The sequence below is a fragment of the Onychomys torridus genome, chromosome 3, assembly GCF_903995425.1.
Source record: "Onychomys torridus chromosome 3, mOncTor1.1, whole genome shotgun sequence".
NCBI lineage: Eukaryota > Metazoa > Chordata > Mammalia > Rodentia > Cricetidae > Onychomys > Onychomys torridus.
This window is the reverse complement of record NC_050445.1, coordinates 13,657,596-13,679,392: the sequence shown is the minus strand read 5'-3', so window position 1 is coordinate 13,679,392 and position 21,797 is coordinate 13,657,596. Positions and strand designations below refer to the sequence as shown.

The following is a 21,797-nucleotide window of genomic DNA, read 5'->3' as shown; positions in this document are numbered from 1 at the left end:
TTTAAATAAAACTCAACGCAGCAAGTCAAACATCAGTATTTAAGATCAAATGTTCTAACAAAACATATCCAAAGATAAACTATCTGATACTTACACACAGAGGAATGATTGTAGGGAAATGTCGAAAGTTTTACATCCCATAATTAAATTGTTATGCTCCTATAAAGGCAGAAAGCTTTCTATCTACAGTTTTCACTGTACTTCATGACACATGGTGGTCCCACAGCATTCCAGGGTGGTCTATGAAACATTCATTGCCATTTGCATCTTGAGCTTGATGCGTGGTGAGAACCAAGGTGAAGACATGTGACATGAATTTGGTTGTGAGCTGCCACAACATTTTGGTTTCCATTACATACTTGATTTGGAATTAAGTTGTTGTTTTTGTTTTTTGTTTGTTTTTGTTTTTTGTTTTGTTTTTTGTTTTTCAAGACAGGTTTCTCTGTGTAGCTTTGCGCCTTTCCTGTATCTCATGCTGTAGCCCAGGTTGGCCTCAAACTGATAGAGATCTGACTGGCTCTGCCTCCTGAGTGCTGGGATTAAAGGCGTGCACCACCACTATGCAGCTGGAATTAAGTTTTTGCTGTGGGGTATCTTTCTCATTATATATTCAGAAACCTTTTACTATTATAAGATTTTTGGTGACTACCACACCTCTGTGACCCCATGTGGAGACACAGCCACTGTTTAAGAAGCAGGGACCAACAATCTTCACTCTACATACTTTCCCTTAATGGGCTTCAGCTGGGTTTACTCTGATCCTTTCTTGTGATATAGAGCATTAAGCTTGTAATTGGTTTTCTAAATTCTTACGATTTAGCATATCCCTTCAGGAAATAAACACATTTACTCCTCTGGGGACCTGTCTAAAGATTGGCACATGCCTGAAATCCTAGAGTTCTGGAGGGAGAAGAATAAAATTCAAGGCCAGCTTGAGCTATGCAACAAGTCAATGTCTTAAAAGAACTTGGTCTAGGATCTGGAGAGATGGCTCACCAGTTAAGAGCACTGGCTGCTCTTCCAGAGAACCCAGGTTCAATTCCCAGCACCCACAACGCAGCTTACAACTGTCTCTAACTCCAATTCCAGAGGATCTGACACCTTCATACCAATAAACATAAAATAAAGTTAAAGACATTTTAAAAAAAAGAACATGGTCTAGCATAGAACCTAGTTTTTATGCTGCTTGTTTAGCACCCATAAGATCTTGTATTCAGTTTCTAGTACTAGAAAAGCAGAAAAATCAGAATACTGAAGGTGATGAATGAATTAACTGTCCCACCAAGTAGGAACTGCCACTATATCTGTTCCAGAAACTGCTTTTCTGACATGGGAAATGGCTGTAGCCTTTTCACTCACAATGATGGGTGGATGTGTCAACTGTGTCAATTGTGTTACTTTACGTGTGGAAGCCTTGGTTAATCCTGACTGTCTCATCTTTACACTGTAATAACTACATACTTTCACAGTCAGGTGGTAGTGACATTCAGTCTGTCCTCAGGTGGTGGCAATGAATTTGCCACAAACGGACACTGTCTACAGTTTCAGTATGTCATGTGAGATGAAGAGTGAGTCATCATCTAGAAGGATCCTCTTACGGACGTGGTCCTTGGCACTGTGTCCTCAAAGAGGCTCGGAGTGTCTGGTTATGGGGTAGGTAGATCTGTGGTACTCACCAAGCCTACATAGTCAACTGCTGTGCAGTTAGAAACCAATAAGGAGAGGTTGTCTGGACTCAGCAGTGGGGGAATTTTAGAAAGGGAATAGAGAAAGAAAGTGAATGCTGCCCAAGTCTTGCTTATAAGTCACCACCTGCTAGTTAGTAGACAGCACTCTGGGGAGACTTAAAGGAGGCCACAGGGTTCTCAGCTACAATGCCGTGACATTTGTTAGCAGACAGGGCAGACGGTGAGGTTGGGACATAGTGGGAAGGGCAGCTGCCCAGCCTTCTGAAATTATTAAAATTAATATGGAAAGAGGGACAAGGGAGCATACCCATTCTAGTTAGAGGGAGAACTTTCTGTGTCAAGCCACTGTCTCTGTGGGAAGGAGGAAGATAATGTGACATCACCTTATATCCTGTCAGGGCTTTCTGAGTTTTAACCTCATCATTTCTTAGCAGCAATTGCCTTTCTTCCTTCACTGAAATCTATTTTTCTTCCCCCACACTTCCCAGTGTGGCTCTGGACTTCCCTAAGCTCTGTGCATCTTTATGCACATACAGACTCATGGGAGGCTACAAGTCCATCTTCATGCCTGCATCTAACTAACCTTCTGTGACCAAAACTCATGGCATTTGACACTGAGACTCTTCACCTGTAGCACAAGAATGAGACCAGTTCTGTTCCCACATGGGTGAATCAGTTCACAATGTGATCAGTGAGAAAGGCCTTGGAAAGCAAAAACTCAGTTTGCTTATAGAAGCTCTTCTGTTGTTAAAAGCCTTGCTGAAGATGAAGGAGCAGCCAGATAGAAGCTGTGCCCCTCTGATCTCAGAACCACACAGAGACTCCACTTCCCTCCTGCCTGTGCCTTTGGAGTTCACCAGCTTGACTCTGATCAGGCCAGACCAGGAGCTGTATTTTCCAGGAAGTGAAGTTTTTAATACAGTGTAACCAAAGGCCTCTCCACTTGACATGAACAAGAGTCAAAGACAGGTCTATGCTGAGAAATGTATCTATGTTTTTGTCTCTTCCTTGAATCTGAATTAGTATGAACAGAGAGGTTGTCATATTCAATTTATTGGAAACAAATGTTCAGAAATTTTGACATCATAGAAGCTTTATGTTAAAAATAAAGCATTTTAGATGAAATGTGATCAAACTGCCTTCTAAGCTCCCATGTTTCTATCCATAGATTAGTGTTTTCCTTATCCATCATCAGAGAAGTGTCTCGTTACAGCCTACAGCAGTAAATGCAGAAACTTGTAACTAGTCAGTGTGGAGAGTTAAGGACAGTGGAGTGCTTAGCCCAAAGTGGGTCATCCACAATGTTCTCTCTGGGGCTGAAGGTCTATCTAGGAAGAAGGATGAACAGGATGGAAGGGGCAGAGTATGGCGAGGTATGTTGTAAAAAGACTTCTCTTAGTATGATATGGCCTTGTGTTCAGTGAAGCCACTTCAGGTCTAGAGACCCACACAAGAGTGGGCCTGTCAATATTTTATCATGGAAGAGGAAAGGGCTTATGAGGTCTAACTGTCCCTGAGGCACCATTAACACTTAATGGTTCTTAGGGAAGGACATCACTTTCTTCAGTCATGTAGCCACTGATTGGTTGGATGTGACCCAGTAAACAACTTTTCACCCATGCTCATGTGAGCAACCCTAATCAAATGCAGTAGAACACACACATACCATGAAAATAGGAGGGAACTTTCTGGGAAAGAAGGATATGACAGGAGAAGAGATTGGGGATAATAGGAGGTGATAACTAAATTCATTATGTACATGATGACACTGTGAAAGAATAAAAAATAAATGGAAATGTAAATAAAGATAAATATAAGTAAATATAAACTATAAAGCAACCAGTGAAGGAGGAAATTTCAAATATAGTTTCAGTTTAAACTTTCAAAGTAAAATGTCCCAATTTAAATTGCTTGGCAGGTAGTAGTCAATCTTACTTGATGATGGCAGTGGAAGATGTGAAATAATTAAGGGCAGCAAGGTGAATTACTGTAAGACTAACAAACTTCCCTCTAATCATTATATTCCTAGTTTATGTCATATTTGAACACATTCTTTAGGCATCTGCTCAATTCTAATATGTTATTTATTTTAACACCTACGATCAAGGCTTTGAGTGAATGCTGATTTTCATTTTAAGTCACAAGATTTCATTCTGATCTATCTGATAGGTATTTATAAAATAAGCACATTTTATAATGGAGGAATCTTAGATCCCAATGAAATCAAGTGTTTTCATTTAATGAAGATGGAATCTGTGAGACCTGTTCTCATTATTTTAATAATGTTATTGTCAAATCCTAGGAAGACAGTATGAGACATTTCCCATCTCAGAAATATTTGTGCTGTTTGCTTTAGGATTTAGTCATTTGTTCAGCTCTAGGATAAATATATCATTAGAGAAGAGATAGAAATTGAATTTTGATACCAAAATACCAGAGAAAAAATAGGTTTAGAAATAAAACTATGGTATATTGTGAATAATTAAGCTATTTTGTTTTCATAAGGACACCCTTGTAAATGTCTGCATAGACTCCGAGAGTTTCCTGCTACAGTCTGAGTGTTTGATGGTAGCAAGGACCCTGGTTTCAGCCCATTACCTGCTGCTGGGGGCGTGGCCACACTTTCTGAGTCCTAGTCTTACAAAATCAAATGAGAAGATCAACTTACTTCTGAAAGGTCCTTCTATGTCTCCCTTGAGGAAGATCTATTAACATACATTTACTCAGCTCTACATAGCGCAGTTGCTCTGGTTTTTTTTTGACTTACCAGAATGGTTGATGGCTTGCTGAAAATTTTCATTTACAGAGACACTACAAAAGAAGCAGAAGCATTATGAGCCCCAAATGCTTGTAAATACATTAGTACCGAGTTGCTTTTGTAATTAAACTGAACAGAAAATCAGACTTAGATTTCATTGAGAGTACTTTTAAAAGTGATTGCACAGGTGTCTCCAAATAGGATTCATCTATTTTTGCACTTTTAAATTGACATATAGCTTTTGAAGTAACATAGTAATCATTTAAGTACCCAGTTAATAGGAAAATCCATACCTCTCCCATAGCTGGGAGCCCATCCCAGGGAGGGTTAACCCACATTATTTTCATGGAGCTTTGCAAGAGAAATGTATAAGGTGTACACACATGCTAAAATAAAATAAAGCACCACTTACAAGAATCCAGAGTCCAGCCACTGCTGGATACATTCTTGTTTGGAATTTTCTATAAAGGGAAAAAAAAAAAAACCCCAAAAAACAGATCTGTTAGTCAAAGCACAATCAGCTACAATGACCTACTCTATCATCAGCCACATTCAGCAGCTCTGTTTCCTACATAGTTAGTCACATGTTCATGTAAGCATATTCATTTTCCCCCTAGAGGCACAACCTCCTGGTTTCCATAATCAGCCTTGTCCAAGAATGGATGCAAACTTGCCAACAAGAATGGATGTAAACTTGCCAAAAGACTATAACTTAAGAAGAAAGGAACAAAATGTTAAGGACTAGCAAAATAAATCAAGGAAGGGTGAGAGATGTTAGAACGACTGTAAAATTACCTAGTGTGAATACAATGGAAAGAAATACGTATGAGACTTTTGTTTCTCTCTTGTTGGTTCTAAATCACCATGGAACTTCTACTTATTAAATCCCAACATTTACCTAAGGCAGCTAGCCAGCAATGTTTATTTGCAAGCAGTTCTCTGCCAGGTTAGAAACCAGATTTGCATTCATTCCAGGGACAAATTGCAGCAGAGTCCCAGGATTTCCAAAGGCAACTCATGTTAAAAAGGCACCAGCCTTTTAAGGTGGATCTTTAGCACTGGCTCAAAAAATAGGCAATGAAAAAGGAAAGAGACAAGGGAGCAGCTCCTGATAGACATTTGCTCCAGTTCCTATTGGCTACCACCTCATACCCTGGGCTCAGTCTGACTTTCAAATATTTGAATAATCCTCACATAAGTTATCAGGTGAACCAAAACAGCCCATAAGCCTGTGAGATTATGGGTAGTATTAATGTGTGATGCCATGGGTGGATAGAATGGGAATGTTTTATTATTTTTTACTCTGTATGTTATTAAAATGATCATCAGTGCCTCATTCAAGCCAAAAAAACATTCAATAAAATGGTGTTCTGAAACAAGGTTCATTGAGAACTGGGGAGCTAGGTTGCAGGGCAAGTGCTTGTTGAGCAAACATAAGGAACTGCATTTGGATCTCCAGCACCCACAAAAGACCAGGGCATGGCTGCACTAGTAGAACCAAGATCCCTTGAGCTCATTAGCAGCCAGTCTAGCTGAATTGCTCCAGGTCCACTGAGAGACTACCTCTTTATTTCTCTGTCTCTCTCACACACATATGCACAAGGAGAAGGAGGAGGGGAGAGGGAGAAAGACTAGGAGCGGGGAGCATCATTGGGGGAGGATCAGGAGGGGGAGCACCAAGGGTATGAGGAGGGGGAAGAGGAAGAGGAGTGGGGGAGGGGAGAGAGAAGCTTTATGGTTCCAGCCCGAATGCTTCTTCAGAATCTTGGGATTTAGCATGAGGGTGTTGGAGTGGAAAGGAAGCAGTGTTTATCCCTTAGTTGGTCTATTTGTGCTGAGGTCCATGGTGGGGGTCAGATATGTCCATTTCACAACTGCTTGGCATCATGTCAGGAACACTTGTTTCTTTAAGGCCAAGTTCAAATCCTTAGAAGTCACTTGCCCCCAACCAAAGGCCTCACATCTCTCACCACCCATGACAGGACATTTTCTAGATGTCTAGGAGGCCCCTCTTACCTTGCATGTGCATAGAGACCGTTGCACTTTCTTCCTCAGAGCCAGGAAGCAGCTGGACATCCAGAGGTGTCCATGCCCTCTTGGTATGCCTTAGGATCTCTCTCTTGCTCTTTTCTAGGACTGCTACAGGGGTGTCGGATCCTTGTAATTTCTCCATCATCATGAGGGTGATTCTGAAACCTGACTGAAACCACACAGACAGACAAATCACAAATCAGCAACAATGAGGTTTGGCTCAGCCAGAAGGAAGGTTCTAGAAGCAATGGAACCATCTAAAGTCACCTTCTCACTGAGACAGGCTCACCTACTGAAGCAGAGTTCCTGCTGATTTTGGCAGAAGAGTTTTCTCGCTATGGGAAGTCTGACCAGGAATTAACTTGGCATTGCTAATCACAAGGCCACATTCACATTGATGGATTCAATGTTGTGTTCTGAGATATGAGCAGAGAACAGAGAAATTGAACTTTGACAACAAACTTACTTTTATGTCATGCTAGTCTTTGAGCTTTTAGCACATAATAGGTGTTACAAAATGTAAAAGCTTTTATTTATTTATTTTACAAAGTTCAGGTTCAAACCCACCCTTTTAACCTAAATTATTGTTATAACATATGTTTCAATTAGCATTAAATCAGTGTTGTAGAATATTATCTTAAGATGTGTTACATTTGTTCATGCTGTGAAACATTTGTCTAATGATGCAAAGATGTGTTGCATTCTTTTATATTTCATTTGTTTAATTCGGTGAATCTGTGTTACTTTGCCTGTCTAAAACACCTGATGGTCTAATACAGATGTGAATAGCCAATAGCAAGACATGTCAAAGGACACATGGGGCTGGCAGGAGAAAGAATAAATAGAAAGAGAAATCTGGGAGGAAAAGAAGGAAGAGCAAGAGAACAAGGAGAGGAGGATGCTAGGGACTAGCCACACAGCTACCCAGCCAACCACAGAGTAAGGGTGAAAGTAAGATATACAGAAGTAAGAAAAGGAAAAAGCCTAGAGGCAAAAGGTAGATGGGATAATTTAAAGTTAAGAAAAGCTGCCGAGAAACAAGCCAAGCTAAGGCCTGGCATTTATAGCTAAGAATAAGCTTCCATGCATGTGTGATTTAATTGGGAACTGGGTGGTGGGCCCCACCAAAGACCGAAGACCAGAGAGCAAACGAGTAAAAAGCAAAAACAACCAACAACAGATAAATCTTTAAATTCACGAAATGGCTGAAGAGCCAGGCTTCAGCAGTGTTCCTAGCACCCTGGTTATCAGTGCCTGATCACTAATAACACGGCACATAAACTGCCATTTGCAATGGGTGTCTGACAAAGGCAAACATTCAGACTCACTGCAAATATCTGATTATTCTCTTTTAAGTTCAGGCAAGCACTCCAGATGCAATTGTCAGTAACATTGCCCTGACATGCTTTATATATTTAAATTGTGCCATAAGGTAAAGTACATGTACTAGTACAGTTGTAAATTTACTGTAAAAATGACTGATGGTTATGATAACTATTAATTTTACATTCTTAATCTAAGGAGCAAGAAATTTCAAATAATTAAAAATAGGGACTCAAAGGTGGACATTTTATTCAGGAATGTTAACTTCAGGATATCCCGTGTAGCAAATTACAAAGAAATGACAATAATGCAAGGCACAAGTAATACAGATCGGACTATATTTCAAACTTCATGCAGCATGTGCTGTCTGGTATAGAGAACACTAGAGAAAATAGCCCCTATAGTCAGCATTGAAAGCATAGTCATTTGATTTCACACAGGTTTTGACTCTTGAAAATTTAAGGAAAAAGTTGTCTTTGGCAGCGTGTTGCATTCAGTGGGTGTGAGGGAGGATCAGGGCATCAGCTTTGAAATTGCAAAATTTCACAAGAAGTAAAATTCCAAGCTTGTGCTCAAGGATACCCTGAGACATCTTTATTATTTATTTATTATTCATGATTTATTTTTTATTTTATTCATTCGTGAAAGATGTGTTTCATGAGCCCTGCTGCCTCCTGTAGAAACCCCTCTGTTTCCAGGAACATTTGAAACCCAGTGCTGGCCAGTTTCACTTCACCCTAGGAGGAAGCCCAAGCCTTATTTTGTTGTTCCCAGAACCTGAAACATCCAGTGGTTTCTCTCCCCACATCCTTCTACTTTAATGGCCATGGCATTGATCCCTGTGTGTATAAAGAGACCCACTAATGTGGATGGCTGTTTACATCATGTTTAAAATTTTAAAGGTGTGAAACTTTATGTGCCAGATCTTTACTTTGTACAAATAAAAACCTAGTATGTTGAAAAAAGAAAACACAAATGTACCAAAATGTTACCAAATTCTCAGAATGTTGAAAACCATCAAAAGGAGCAAACAATTGGTTCCACAGAGATTCTATTTGAGTTTTTTATTTATTTCTTTATTTATTTGAGCAACATCAACCCAACTGTTCCCTTTCACATCAGCCTATAGCAATGTTAGGAAACATGAAGCTCTCTTGCAGTGACAATCATCACAGGCTTTGCCAAGAGGGCTGTGTTATACAACCGTCTCCAGAGTAACACATGGGCCAGGGCAAAGGGTCTTGGGAAAGGGAACTCCAGTTAGTTTGGGCAGCATTGTTGTTACATGTTTTGTTTGTTTTAATTTTTCTTTTGCATTTATTTATTTATTTGTTTGTTTGTCTGTTTGTTTATTTATTTATTTATTTTGTGTGTGTGTGTGTGTGTGTGTGTGTGTGTGTGTGTGTGTATGTATGTGTGTGTGCACCTGTGAAAGCCATGGAAAAGATAGGGAGTTCAGAGCTCTGCTCTCTCCTTCCACCATCTGAGTTCTGAGGACTCAACTCAGGCCATCAGGCCTGGTAGCAAGCTGCCTTGACAGGCTGAGCCACCCATCTCACCCAATCCATTCTTGATTCTTATGTGTTTCAAACAGCATATCTGACAGCTCACAGAGCCCTGACTTTCACCTCAGTTTCTTTGCCTTCTGAAAGTTGAAGGAATTCTCAAACTTTTCTTAGACCACATTCCTTCACATCTGGAATAGTTGTAAAATAACTACTTCATAGGGAAGATTAATAGGAAATCTATTCAAAATGCCCACATATTTGCCAGTTCTTCCTTCTCTTTTTGTCATTTTCTCATCACTATCCTGCCACGACTACCGAGTGAAGGAAACAAATCACCAGTTGTTCTGGTTTTGGTGTTCTGGATTGGCTGATTTTCTGTCCACTTGACACAAGCTGGAGTCATTTGCAAAGTGGAAACCTCAGCTGAGAAAATGTCCTCAGCAAACTGGCCTAAGGAAAAGCCTATGGGACATTTTTTTTTAAATTAAGGATTGATTCGATCCCTGGGTTAGTGGTCCTGGGTTCTATAAGAAAGCAGGCTGAGCAAGCTATGAGGAGCAAGCCTGTAAGCAGCACCCCTCCATAGCCTCTGCATGAGCTCTTCCTCCAAGTTCCTGCTCTGTTTGAGTTTTTGCTCTGATTTCCTATTATGATGAACTATGACATGGAGGTAGATGAGAAATAAACCCTTACCTCCCCAAGCTGCTTTTGGTTATATTATTTTATCACAGCAATAGAACCCCTAACTAAGCCAATTTCCATTGCTGTGATAATATATCCTGACAAAAAATGCACCTTCAGGGAAGAAAGGGCTTTATTTCATCCTATTCTAGGATCTAGAGCATCACTGAGGGGCAGTTGATGTAAAAACTTGATCCATTGTCAAGATCAGGGAGAAACAAATGTGTAGACAGTGCTTGCTTATATCCAGCTTCTTTCTGTCCTATATAGTTTAGAACCCTCTGACTAGGAAAATTGCTAACCAGTAATGCACAATAGATATGACTTAGAAAAAATAATGTGATTATATATACATGTAGGCACATATAAACAATATTCCTATCATAGTAAGGACTATCTAAAATATAGTCTAAAACTATCTGAATAGTTTCTTTTCACTTTTCCTATTAACCTCTCAACAGCTAATAAGCAAATGAAATATTTTAATCCATCACCAGGGAAATGAAAAGGATGTAGTTTCCAGTTTAATTAATCAACAAATAGCTGTCACTTGGCTGTATGACACTAGACATGTAGTTTCAAGTTTCTTGGAATGTAACTTCTTTTCACATAATAGGAAGGAATTGAATGAAATGAGATAATTCTGTAACTTCATTATTCTATTTCCATTTTCCACACAGACTATTTAATATGTGGCTAATGGTGCTCACACTGAAAATATTTTAAAATTATATTCAACAAAATTACATGAACAGGAAGAATAAGCCATTGTTCCTAGTACTCGTAAGTTTGGAAGATTCAAAATCTCAAGCAACAAAGTTAAGCCAGGAATCCCCTTCTGCTCTCACTTCTTATCCAAGTCTCTAAGTCCCACAAACACTGGTAAAGAGTTCCAAATGATTCAGGAAAGTAGAGGCAGATCCTGGGGAAGAGTGTGTTCCATCAACACTCTGCTAAGAGGAACAGGCAGTCTGTGATGACTTATTCTGTGGGTGGCTTCCTCCCACCATGAAATATGTGAAGGTTGCTTACTCTTGCCATTTAGGAGCAAGCTGGATTTAAAGACAAGGCATTTGTGCCCCAGCCGGAACCTAATGTCAGATTCCCTGAACTTGGAGTTAGCATCTTTTCATGGTGAAAATAAGCACAAGATTATTAGTTGAAAGACCACACACACTGCTTCCTGGAGACCTGCACAGCTTCAAGACTGATGACATCAGACCCACTGACTCCTCAATGCAGCACTGTTTTAGTCACTTCCCAACTTTCAAGCTTTTTTTTCTTCCCCAGTGGCTGCCTATACTTTTATCTTGGTTGCTCTGTTGTCTTCTCCACATTGGCTTTGCCTTCTTCTACCAAGGAGGAAAGAAAAGATGAGGGAACATCCGTGATGCTCACTTAGCTCATCTCCTATTCCTCCATCTCTGCAATCTAGGTCTCTTCAAGTGTATCAGACTCTCAAAGAGGAGAACTAAGGTTCATCAATGTGTTCTCCTCTCATGCTACAAGCAGTGCCCTTATTTTCTCTGGACACTGTCTCATTGTACTAAAATAGAACTTGTTTTTGAGTGCTTCTCTCATCCAGTGTCTCACAACAACTTGTACAAACCCCTATTACAGCCAGCACTCACCATCCTCAAGTGGAATAGTTCACCTCATGAATGCCTCTCCCAGCACACAAATGAATTAACTAAGGGCAAAACCCATGAAGTTCCTTCTGGATCAATGGTACTTAGTCCAGGATACAAGTGATTGTCGATGATTAGTGATGGCTGCTTAATGAACGAAACAGTGATTGCATCTGACCTTGGATTCTGTGTTCTTAGTAAGTGGAAATTGTGACTTATTCATCTTGATAATGTCTGTTGTGTCAGACACTGTATCACATATCAGAAGTTATTCACAAAGTACATTGTAAAAGTAAGCCATTATAAGTAAATGAATTCAATAATGACATCTACTAATTTAATTCAATTATTTGAGTATCTACTGTGTACAAGAAAAAATTTAAGAAGCTTAGAGTTGATTGTGAGAAATTATACCAATTAACTACAGAGATGTAGGAGGATGTGCATCCTAACAGAAGCACAAAACCATTCTTCAAATGCTATGAGAAGAATCCTTTCATTTGGGGATACATTAGGATTCTTAGAAAGGAGACATTTTGATTCTGGCCCTTAAAGATTGAGAGACAAATAGAAAAACTTTCCAGAAACAGGTATTAAAATATTTATCAACAATAGAATACATAGACTGTTAAAAAGTGGCTTGTTGTAGAATATTATTTTAAGATGTGTTACATTTGTTTATGCTGTAGAACATTTGTCTAGTGATGCAAATATGTGCTTCATTCTTTTATGTTGCATTTGTTTAATTCTGTGAAACTGTGTTATTTTGCCTGTTAAAATACCTGATTGGTCTAATAAAGATCTGAAGGGCCAATAGCAAGGCAAGAGAAGAGATAGGTGGGGCTGATGGGCTGAAAGAATAAAAAAGAGCAGCAAGAAGGAGAAGGAGCAAGTAAAGGGGAAGAGGAGGACTCCAGGGGCCAGCCACCCAGCTACACGGCAAGTCATGGAGTAAGAAGTAAAGGAAGGTATACAGAAATAGAGAAAGATAAAAGCCCAGAAGCAAAAAGGTAGATGGTTAAACTAAGGCCCAGCATTTATAAGAAAGAATAAACCTTGTGTGTGATATATTTGGGAGCTGGGTAGCAGGTCCCCACAAAGAGCAAAGAGTAAAAACAACCAACAAATGGTGGCTTTGTGATTAGTGTTAAATCAGATGCCATCTTATTTGGTGATTATTATGCTTAAATGACCCTTCTGTTTGCCTCTATCACACTCTCCCCCCTCCCATGTTATCTTTCCTGTTGTTTTTAAAATATGGTGGTCAACTAGGAATTTCCAAACTAACATATAATCTCTGCAAAAGGCATGCAAGTAGCATCATACTTGGTGAGAAATTTCTAACTGCCTCACTAAGATCAGAAACAAGGCAAATATGCCTCTTCCAACATTTTTTTTCCAATGCTGTATTAGAAGTAAAATGGGTGATCAGGACAAAACAGAGTTCAGAAGCAGTTACTACTGATCTTAAAGGAAGAAGGAGCGCTAGAACACTAGAATAATAAGAGCCTGCATGCAAAATAATGAATCTGAACACAGATTTCACCATGCAGAGAAAAATGAAGTCAACATGAATCATAAGCCTAAATGTCACATTCAAAATAAAAAATAATATAAAAAATGTCTATATAAATTTACAGCACGGAAGAATCATAAAAGCAAAGGTTCTAACAATCGTTAACTTAATGTATGCTGAGAGACATCAGGTCAGTGGTTGCTAAGAGAGGGGAATGGGAGTCATTGGGTCACCAAGTTCTCTCAGAGACCGGGAAGACAGAAATGCCCATTGTTATTGGGGTGATGGTTGATAACAGAAGCAGGGCACAACTTGGTACACATTGGCCATTATACTGCAATAAAATATTAAAATGAAAAAAAAATGTCTAAATGACACTAACAGCACAGTTTAGGAGAGAAAGATATTATAAGCTAGGTATTGTTGAAATTATATATTTTTTCTGTGTAAAAGACATTGTTAAGATTGTTAAGAGAAAGAAAACAAGACAGACCAGGAGAAAATACATGAAAAAGGCATTATCTGATAAAAGACTATCATCAATGGGCAACACTGGTTGAACCCTTATAACTAAATGAGTAGACTAAAAAAGTGACTAAAGGACCTTAAGTGATACCTCTTCAGAATATTGTCAAGGAAATACACACACACACACACACACACACATACCTATTAGAGTGACCCAACACTTCTGAACACTCATTTGACCTTGTATGGACATGGATGTAGAGTATCCTAAATACTCATTCACTGCAGACAGAAGTAAGAACTACTGTAACCACTTTGGAAGACAGTTTGGCAATTTCTTACATATGACCCAGCAATCACACTCCTTTTGTTTACCAAGTAGAATCGGAAGCTTACACCCATATAAAAACTTTCACATGGGTGTTTATGGTTACCTTTATTCATAACTGACAAAACGTGGGGGAAAAAACAGGATGTTCTTCCCTCGAGAGGTTGTAGGTTTTTGTGTTGTTTTGTTTTTAACTTTTTTGGCTCTTTTGTCTGGCTGTGTAGCTGGGTGGCTGGCCCCTGATGTCCTCATCTCCTCCTTTTGCTCCTCGATTCTTCTTTCTTCCCAAATTTCTCCTATTTATTCTCTCTGCATGCCAGCCCCTCCTATCCCCTTCTCCTGCCTTGCTATTGGCCATTCAGCTCTTTATTAGACCAATCAGGTGTTTTTAGACAGACAAAGTAACAAAGCTTCACAGAGTTAAACAAATGCAGCATAAAGGGGTACAACACATCTTTGCTCTACACATCTTAAATTCATATTATACAACCTATGTTGTTGTAATATTAATTAGAGGTGAATTGAGAAATAGGCTATGGTTCATCCCAGTAATAGATACAAACTACCAAGCCATGAAAAGATATCAAATAGCCATAAATGCATATGGTTAAACAAAAAACAGTCTGCAAAGCCACATACTTCCTGAAACTAAATGTATGGCTTTCTAGAAGGAATAAAACTATGAATTCAGAAAAATAGCAATAATCATTAAGGGTTAGGGCAGAGGAAAATTGAATAAGGAAAGCGCAGAGGATTTTCTAATGCTTTGGAGGCTGTGCTGGAACTCACTTTGTAGACCAGGCTGACCACGAACTCACAGAGATCCACCTGCCTCTGTCTCCCGAGTGCTGGGATTACAGGTGTGTGCCACCACCACCCAGCTTCTAAATGTGGTTTCTTAATTGCCACAATAGGGTGTCCTTTTGTGGGATGTTGATGATGAGGAAAGCTATAAATAGAGGGATAGGATGTATGTGAATTCTATCTTCTTCTATACTTAGTTGTGTAGCTAAATCTGCTTTTAAAAACAAAGTATGTATATTACATATTATATGTACAATAAAAGAATCTACATACAGTATCAAGGGGAATTGTATCATATTTCAATCCCATAGTTGATGATTATGATAACACAAATGATAAGGGACAGATAGAAAAACCAACAAAAACAACAACAACAAAAACCAACAACAAAACCCTAAAGAAATGGCTGGTAATTAGAAAAGATTAGGAACTAAGCAGTGACTTGTGTCTACATCTCTTTTCTACCTGTATCACTTGAAGAGGTATTCCTCATTCCTCTGCAATCAATCTACCAACATCTTTCCTTTTTCATCTTGACCATAACCACTGAATCTCAAGGAACCAAGAGATGGGAGGAGATCTTTCTCCTGGTAAATGATTGTAGGAGACTGTAAAGGCATCGCCATGTTTTCCTTTAATTATTATATTCAGACATCAAAGCGTGCCCTAGAGAAAATGCCCACATGCAAAAATAGGTTGTTGGTATGTTGTTGAGGAGATGCCTGCAGGAAGACAGGAAATTTGAATAACCTTAAGGTGCTTTCCAACTTTTAAATTATGACCTCAAAGTCCCCATCTCTCATTTTATAGGAGCAATCTTAAGTGTAGGCTTGCTTCTTACCCTGATTTATGATTGTTTTACCAGCTCAGCTATAGAGAAACTCATTAAAAGCAAAGGAAAGGGGGCTATCACAGTAAGTTCTAGTTAAACCTGTTCTCCTAACTGACATCCTTTTGCATTGCCCAGTATTTTCATAAGTGGCCATTAGAAGCTTCTAACACCCAATAACCCATGTGCTCATTCCCAATATTCCCAATGACCCATGTTTTAATCATTAATCTCTAACAGGAAATTCAAAGCAGCTTTCCCTTACTGTTGTTGACTATGAATGGCAAAGCAACAGAAATTGTTATAGATAGGAAACTAACTAAGGGTTTGTAGGCCCCTTGGAAAGAGAAGCCAAGGAGTACTGACACTTTTTGGGCCTATGTGATATGCACAGAAGATACAGCTGTTAGACAAGGTTTTGTCTAGAATAAGAGTCATGTGTATGAGAGAGAGGCAGATTTGAAGAGATGACAGCAGTGAGGGGCTGATGCAGATGTCCTACTGCTACCCAGGGCAAGTATCTGGCTCTGGGCTGCTGCCAAGAGCCATGACTTGGTCCATGACCCAGATGAAGGCAGAGAGGATAGAGCCTTACAGAGTTGGCCCTGCCCCTCTCCAGCTGAAGCACTCAGGAGAGAGGGCCCTACACCTCACCTGGATAGCATAATAGAGCTGACTCTAACAGTGGGAGAATGGGAGAGCAGGTCGTGCCCCTCTCCTCTGCCATGTGGTAGTGTGGGCAAGGGAAAGATGTTCTCCCCTCGCTGCTTGACAACAGCAGCAGTTGGGGGACCTGACCCGACCCCTCACCAGCTGCAGCACTCAGGAGAACAGGCCCTCTACCTTGCATGGGCAGCACAATAGAGCTGATCCTGTAGACGGGGGTGTGGGTGAACCAGCCCTGAGGGTGTGAGAAGGGCATTGCTTGCACCGCCTCCCTCATCTGCAATGTGTTGGTGGGGACAAGAGGAAGATGTCTTCCCCTCTTGCCCCTATAGCCTCCAGCTGGCAAAGGAGCTGACCCCTGTACCAGGTGCTTTCCCTGTACTAGGGAAAGCAGGCCCTGCACCTCATCTGGGCAACACAGTGGAGCTGAACCTGTTGACAAGGGCACAGGTGATCCAACCCTGAGAACACAGTGTGGGAAACCTAAGCCACCCCTCAACTGCCACATGGCGGTATGGGCAGAAGATGCCCCACCCCTTGCCCATCAACACCTGAGGCAGGTGGGAGAGCTGGCTCTGAGGTCATAAGAGCAGGAGAACTGTTCCTGCCCCTCATCAGCTGCAGCACTCCAGAGGGCAGATCTGAACCTAATTTGAGGATATGAAACCCGGAGAAAGGGCCCCTCCCCTTGCTCATCAGTGCAAAGGGTGAACTAGCCAGGGCAATGTTGGAGAGTTCACCCTGGTGGTGAAGACACTGAAGAGCTGGTGGGCTAACCAGCCCTGCCACTACCCAGGCCCAGAACTAGAGTTATGTGTTGGCCACCTCACCATCCACCCCATCTGTGATCTCCTGGAACACAGGGGTGGGTGTGGAGGTTGGTCCTATGGACCCACGGCTTCAGGATCTCCATGAGACAGAGCTGCAATGAGATGTTCGTGAAGAGTCTGAGTAAGAGCCCAGTGTTGATGGTGCAGCAAAGACCAGTGGCCTAGAACCAGACAAATGATTCTTTGGGATGAATGCCTGCGTGTATAAATGTATCATAAAGGGGTTTACTGTGTGACTCACTGTATTACACAGCAACTTCCATGAAAGATTCGCCCTTTTGTCTCCCCATTCACCCCCCACCTCCCTCCCATCTTCTTCTCTTAAATTTTATTTTGTTTCATTTGGGGGGGGGAAGATGGGTGAGATTGGGAGAAATGATGTGGAGACACGATGTGAAAGACATAAAGAATAAATAAAATGAAAGTTTGAAAAATTTAAGGCTAACTATTGGAAAAATGAAGATTATATTTGCTTATTTCAGTCACTTGAAGATAAAAACTAAAATGATGAAATGTCAACAGTTAAAAACAACAATCAGCCAGGTAGGTGGTGGTGGCACATGCCTTTAATCCCAGCACTCAGGAGGCAGATGTAGGTGGATCTTTGTGAGTTCGAGGCCAGCCTGGTCTACAGAGTGAGATCCAGGAAAGGTGCAAAGATACACAGAGAAACCCTGTCTTGAAAAACCAAACAACAACAACAATCAATGTACAGCGGAGTCAGAAAGGGCAGTTAAAGAGACAGAAAATGCAAACTGGGGTCATGTAGGCCTTATATATCTGTGAAAACACTACAAATGTGTTATATTTACATAGGAAATGGTAGACAAACTCTGATGCAATGTTCTTAAAGTACAGCTGGTGGTACTTAGAGGAGAAAGATTTATGAAAAAAGAACGAAAGGCATGCTAACATGAAGAAAGATATACCCTCGGAGAAATACTTTGAAAATACAGCTGTATCAATATTAATTTAAAACAAAATTACTCCAGGTAAAAGGTATTAACTTGATAGATAAGCATCTCACCTTGTAAGATATAATTATGTGTTGCCTAGCAACAGAGAGCATCTTAGAAAGCTTCAATAGGTGGCTTTTGCCTAGATATGAACAGCATAGAACATACACATGCAAACTATGACAGCCATGACATCAGTGTGTTGTTTTATGGGTCACTGGCATACATTCTCTCCATTAGGCCAACATGTCATTGTGTAACATGTGACTGTATTCATATTACAGAGAGATAAATTATAGACATTTGCACCTAGTATATAACTTCTGAAAACATAAAACAAAACAGAAGAGGTGATTAAAGTAGAAATTAGGACTGCAAATCATACTAAAAACTTCATATACATACACATACACACGTAAAAAGTAAAAGTTAAAATGGACTCAAGGACAATTTTACTTGAGTTTGAGAAAAAGAAGTCTAATCCCAACAGGGTAGAGATGAAGGCAATCTCAGCAGTTTCTGGAAGGATATGGAAAAGGGAAGGGAGAGGCAGCTGTGATTTTGAGTTAATGGTCAAGAAAGCCAGCCAGTCAAGCCAGCCCTTTACTTCCCTTCTCCCAGAGTAGCATTCCCTATCAAGAGAATGAACATTAATACCTCCCCCATGGCATGTTACCAGTAAGCTATCATGTGCCAGTCCAGAATTAATCTAAAATTATGAAGAAGTGTCAGGTTAATGTTTAAAATAAACTATTTAGCATATTATCTTGGAACAAGAAGATATTCATTTGTGAGAAAATAATTATTTAAATTCCTACTCCATACAGTTGGCCAAAATAAATTACAGGTAAGAGGCAACAGACAGACAGATGAACAAAACTATGAGAAACACTGGCAAGTATTTCTATAACTTAGAGTAGAAAAGCCTTGCTTGATCAAGATAAAAATGAAAAACCATTTAGAGAAAAAAGATGGTTATATCAAAATATAAATGTTTGTGAAGAGCAGGACTCTGTGTGTGACAAGAAAGGCAACAGCAAAGAAGATGCATAAAACACAAAGATAACCAACCAGAGCAGAGGCCAGCGAGGCAGGTATGGACACAAAGACCAGGGGCTGCCACTGTTTCTGTTTTGTAGGTGTTTTCTACACAAGTTCAAAGAGCAGGTCTCCCAGCACCCCAGAAGTTTGGATCTGCTGCAGTATCCACTATAAATAAAATCCCCAAGGAAAGACTCCCCACATTGCCCTAAGTAGGAAGCTGTGTTGGATAGTTTTATGTTACCTTGACACATGCTAAAGTCATCTGAGAGGAGAAAACCTCAATTAAGAAAATGCCTCCAAAACGTTGGGCTGTAGACGAGCCTGTAGGACATTTTCTTAATTTAGTGATTGATATGGGAGGGTACAGTCCATTTTGGGAGGGGACCGCCCCTGGATGGGTGGTCCTTGGTTCTAGAAGAAAGCAGGCTGAAGTCATAAAGAGCAAGCCAGTAAGCAGTTCTCCTACATGGCTTCTGCAACAGCTCCTCTCTCCAGGTTCCTGTCCTTTTTGAGTTCCTGTCCTGGCTTTCTTCAGGGATGAACAGTGTGATGTGGAAGTGTAAGCCAGATAAACCTTTTCCTCGGGAAGTTGCTGTGGCCATGGTGTTTTATCATAGCCTTGGTAAGGCTGACTAAGACAGAGGCTACAGCTGCGGAAAGCTAGGAGAGTCATGCGGTCTCTCTGTGCTCAGACATGCAGAATCTGTTGGAAGACTATTGATGGAGCAGGACAAATAAGAGAAATGTCCCAAACTTTTCAAGGCACATGTTGAGTAAGAGGCAGACGCCACCCATACCCAGACAAAGAGGCAGGAAAAATATCTCTGCTAATGAATAAAGGATGTTCCAGACTGGAGATGAAAACATAACAGGCTACATAAACATCTCAAGTCCAAGCTTGGCTGAAGGAGGGTTCACACCCTCTTCCCCAACCATCTAAAGCCAGTGTAGCTGAAACCAGAAGTAACAGCAAATCCTAAGGAGAGGAGGCAAACAGTACAACGCCTCACAGGCAGAGCAAATGGGAAGATTATCAGAGACTACAATAATTCTAAGAACTATACTGACGTTCCCCTTTTTATTTATGTTTTCCTTAAAGAAGCCAATTCCTAACTTCCACAGGGAAGCCTAATGGATAATACCCACAAAGCCTAGTCCACAGTCTCTCTCTCTCTCTCTCTCTCTCTCTCTCTCTCTCTCTCTCTCTCTCTCTCCACCTCCTCCCTCCCTCCTTCCCTCTCCCTCTCTCTTTCCCCATTTCTCCCTCCCCTTTTCTCTTCCCCTCCTTCCCTTTTTCTCTCACCTCCCTCCCTCTCTCCCCTTTCCATTTCTCCATTTTTTCATTATCCCTGGCTTTCTTTCTCCCTCTTTCCAGTTTCAACAGTTGGGTGAACTTCCTGTAACCTCCAGACCTACTTTCTGAATGTCTCCCATGATCAAGTCCCAGAAGTGTTGGGATATCTATGGGAAACATATAGGAAGTATTCTGTATTGGCAAACTAGATGCTAATTTTATGTGAATTATTTTATTCTTTCTAAATATCTATCAACTTGTTTGAGTTACTTTCACAATACACCCGAGACAACCTACTGACTGGTAAACTCAGGAGAATTCCCAATGTGCTCAAACCTTTTTCTGATATGGGCAGTATTTCTTTTTTGGGCAGTATTTCTTTTTTGGGCAGTATTTCCTAGTTTTGTTTTTTGGTTTTTTTTGTTTTTGTTTTTGTTTTTTTTTTTGATAAGCAAAACATATCTGTGCCCTACTCCCTTGGGCTCTTTAAAGTCCTAGAAAAGATTGTTCTAAAGGGAGACTAGCCACACTGGGCAGCCAGGAGATGAGTGCAGGGAGCAGAGCACTCCAGGAGAAAATAACCAGTGGAAAAAAGACACAAAGACCCCAATAAGCAAAGAAGAGCTACCAAAGGAACACAGCATCATTCTGCATCACTCCTGAACATATTGCTGGAAACAGTATTGAGTCCCTAATACAACCTGATGAGTTTGAGCCTAGAGCATTAGACCTTTCCATGTTAGTAGTGGCCACCCAGGCATGCAGGCCTGGATCCATGACAATTGGACCACATTACCTACTGCTAATGGCTTTCTTCTTGGGAGCTACCCTGTCCCACAGCTGCAGGTAAGGAATCTCAGAACAAGCTCCAGCTTCCCTCTCATTCCAGCAGAGAGGAAATGAGAGAAGAGCTCCATCTCCGCACGGGCTGAGATAACATAGATTAATAGACTTACTGCAGCAGATAAAGGAGGCTCAGCAGAGAAGCGGTCCTGCAGCTTGCTGTAGTTGCTCTGAGAATGGGGAAGTCTTGCTACTTTCTGTTTCCTGTCTTCACCATCATGAAGATGGAAAAATCCTGGTGACCAAGTGACCCAGGTTTCTATCTGCTCCTATTTAAAAGCTGATCATTATGAAAGCCCAGAATGATCTGCTTGCCAAAAGTCATCGTCAAGTCCAAGATGAAAACCCACTATGATTCATCCCCTCTCCCTTCTTCTCTACAAGAAAAAAAAATAGCAGAAAATACAAATGACTGGAGTTATTAGTCACAAATCCTGGGCTGTGAGGAAGAGTGTGGGAAATGATACAATAGCTCTGTTGTCTTTTTATTTCTATGAAACTGCCTGTTCCTTCAATGCCCTTTGACACCTGGTCTGAATGCAGTGCTGTACAGCACTTTCCTGAGGAAGGCAAGCAACTTGTCTTCATTTGGTTACCATGGT

At 40.5% G+C, this 21,797-nt stretch overlaps 1 protein-coding gene across 1 annotated transcript in view; it reads right to left on the bottom strand.

Moving 5' to 3' along the window:
* Positions 1-21,546, bottom strand: part of Itprid1 (ITPR interacting domain containing 1) — a 118,787-nt gene extending 97,241 nt beyond the window's left edge. The window contains exons 1-4 of the mRNA XM_036180376.1: positions 21,309-21,546; positions 6,463-6,646; positions 4,859-4,907; positions 4,456-4,499 (exon numbers count right to left, since the gene is read on the bottom strand). Of these exons, the coding sequence (XP_036036269.1) occupies positions 4,456-4,499; positions 4,859-4,907; positions 6,463-6,625 (256 nt within the window). The 5' untranslated portion in view covers positions 6,626-6,646; positions 21,309-21,546. The remainder of the gene's footprint in view (positions 1-4,455; positions 4,500-4,858; positions 4,908-6,462; positions 6,647-21,308) is intronic.
* Between the last annotated feature and the right edge of the window lie 251 nt (positions 21,547-21,797).